Source organism: Leucopleurus acutus (assembly GCF_964270905.1).
Source record: "Leucopleurus acutus genome assembly, chromosome: 2".
NCBI classification, from domain to species: Eukaryota; Metazoa; Chordata; class Mammalia; order Artiodactyla; family Delphinidae; genus Leucopleurus; species Leucopleurus acutus.
In genome coordinates this window covers 3,374,926-3,376,975 of record NC_139143.1, presented here as the reverse complement: position 1 = coordinate 3,376,975, position 2,050 = coordinate 3,374,926, and the positions used below count along the sequence as shown (strand labels likewise).

The 2,050-nt window shown below is 37.0% G+C and overlaps 1 protein-coding gene across 1 annotated transcript; it reads left to right on the top strand.

Annotated features, from left to right (window-relative positions):
- Positions 1 to 574: 574 nt before the first annotated feature.
- On the top strand, positions 575 to 1,751 carry LOC309958690 (signal peptidase complex subunit 2-like). Its single transcript, XM_082834797.1, has one exon. The coding sequence runs from the start codon at positions 579 to 581 to the stop codon at positions 1,050 to 1,052; it is 474 nt and encodes a 157-aa protein (XP_082690923.1). The 5' UTR covers positions 575 to 578; the 3' UTR covers positions 1,053 to 1,751.
- Positions 1,752 to 2,050: the final 299 nt, after the last annotated feature.

The following is a 2,050-nucleotide window of genomic DNA, read 5'->3' as shown; positions in this document are numbered from 1 at the left end:
AACCAGAAATAGTTACCATATGATCCTGCCATCCCATTCCTGGGCATATATCCAGAAAAGATGAAAGCTCTAATTGAAAAAGATACATGCAACCCAGTGTTCATAGCAACGCTATTTACAATAGCCAAGACATGGAAGCAACCTAAATGTCTATGAACAGGTGAATGGATAAAGAAGATGTGGTACAAATATACAATGGAATACTGCTCAGCCATAAAAATAATGAAATAATGCCATTTGAGGCAACATGGATGGACCTAGAGATTATCATGACAAGTAAAGTAAGTCAGAGAAAGACAAACATCATATGATATCACTTATGTGTGGGATCTTAAAAAGTGATACAAATGAACTACTTACAAACCAGAAGTAGACACACAGACATAGAAAACAAACTTATGATTACCAAAGGGGAAAGCGAGGGCGAGGGGGGAGATAAATTAGGAGTTTGGGATTAACAGATACACAGTACTATATATAAAATAGATAAACAGCAAGGACCTATTGTATAGCACAGGGGACTATACTCAGTCTCTTGTAATAACGTACCATGGAAAAGAATCTGAAAAGGAAGCAAGATGGCGGCGGCGGCTGCACAGGGAGGGAGAACTGGTGGTGGCGGAGGCAGTAGTGGGGCTGGAAGTGGTTCCAGCTGTGGGACAGGCAGTAGCCGCAGCGGCTTGCTGGACAAGTGGAAGATTGATGATAAGCCTGTAAAAATTGACAAATGGGATGGATCAGCTGTGAAAAATTCTTTGGATGATTCTGCCAAAAAGGAGAAGAGCATCTTTCTCGTGGCCCACAGGAAAGATCCCACAGGGATGGATCCTGATGATATTTGGCAGCTGTCATCCAGTCTCAAAAGGTTCGATGACAAATACACTCTGAAGCTGACCTTCATCAGTGGAAGAACAAAGCAGCAACGGGAAGCCGAGTTCACCAAATCCATTGCTAAATTTTTTGACCACAGCGGGACCCTGGTCATGGATGCGTATGAGCCTGAGATATCCAGGCTTCATGACAGTCTTGCCACAGAAAGAAAAATAAAATAGCCACTTCTAAAAGCAGCCATCTTTTGGCTGGATCATGCTGAATTGAGGGGTGAGGGAGAAAGAAACAGAGAACTTAATATGGATAAAGTAAGAAATGTAAAAAATGTCAGTTTTGTCTTGAAATTTTAGTCCATTCTGTATAAATAGAATTTTCTAGCTCAGATATGAGAAGTTGTAGCTCTGATATCTAGCTGTAGCCTCTTTGGTCTGCTGATTGCATTGTTTTGATTTGCTTTTCTGGAAAAGCATTTTTGCTAAAAACCATACAGACTTCCTCCTTCATACCTAGCAGTACTTTATATAGTATAGCTTTGTGCCATGCAGCATTTGAAGACTCAGTTTTTTAAATTGTTAACCTGTTGCTGACTTTACTGTGTTAATTCCCATTTCAACAGCTGTTTCCCTTAATTCAGGATACAACTTCTTGTGTATGACAGTTTTCCTTCACACACCATTTTTGTGGGTGTGTATATATCTGACTTGGGGAGAATTGGGGAAAAAAACCCACAGCTTTTTAATTTGTTTAAAAGAGACTTTCTGCCTGTTACATTTTGTGCTCTTAACCAATTAAAGAAGCCAATGGCATTTTTAGTTTTATTTTGTCTGTTTTCCACTAGTATATCCCTGTTGCTTTGTTTGTGCCCTTTATCAACTGCCATTTTCTAAAATTTTTTTCAATAAAAGGAAAGAAGATGTGAAAAAAAAAAAAAGAATCTGAAAAGAATAGATATAGATAGAAATAAATAGACATAGATATATCTGAATCACTTTGCTGTAGACATGACACTAACACAACATTTTAAATCAACTACAATTAAAAATATATATATGCCTAGCTTGTATAATTTTAAATTAAATTTTCTTAAGGGAAGAAACAAAATTTTCTGTAAACATCTGATATTCCAATAGTGTAGGTTTATTAGGTGTGAATATCTTTAAGGATTTACACTATCAATATAATATTTTTCAACCACTATTCAATTCTTCCTACAAATTTT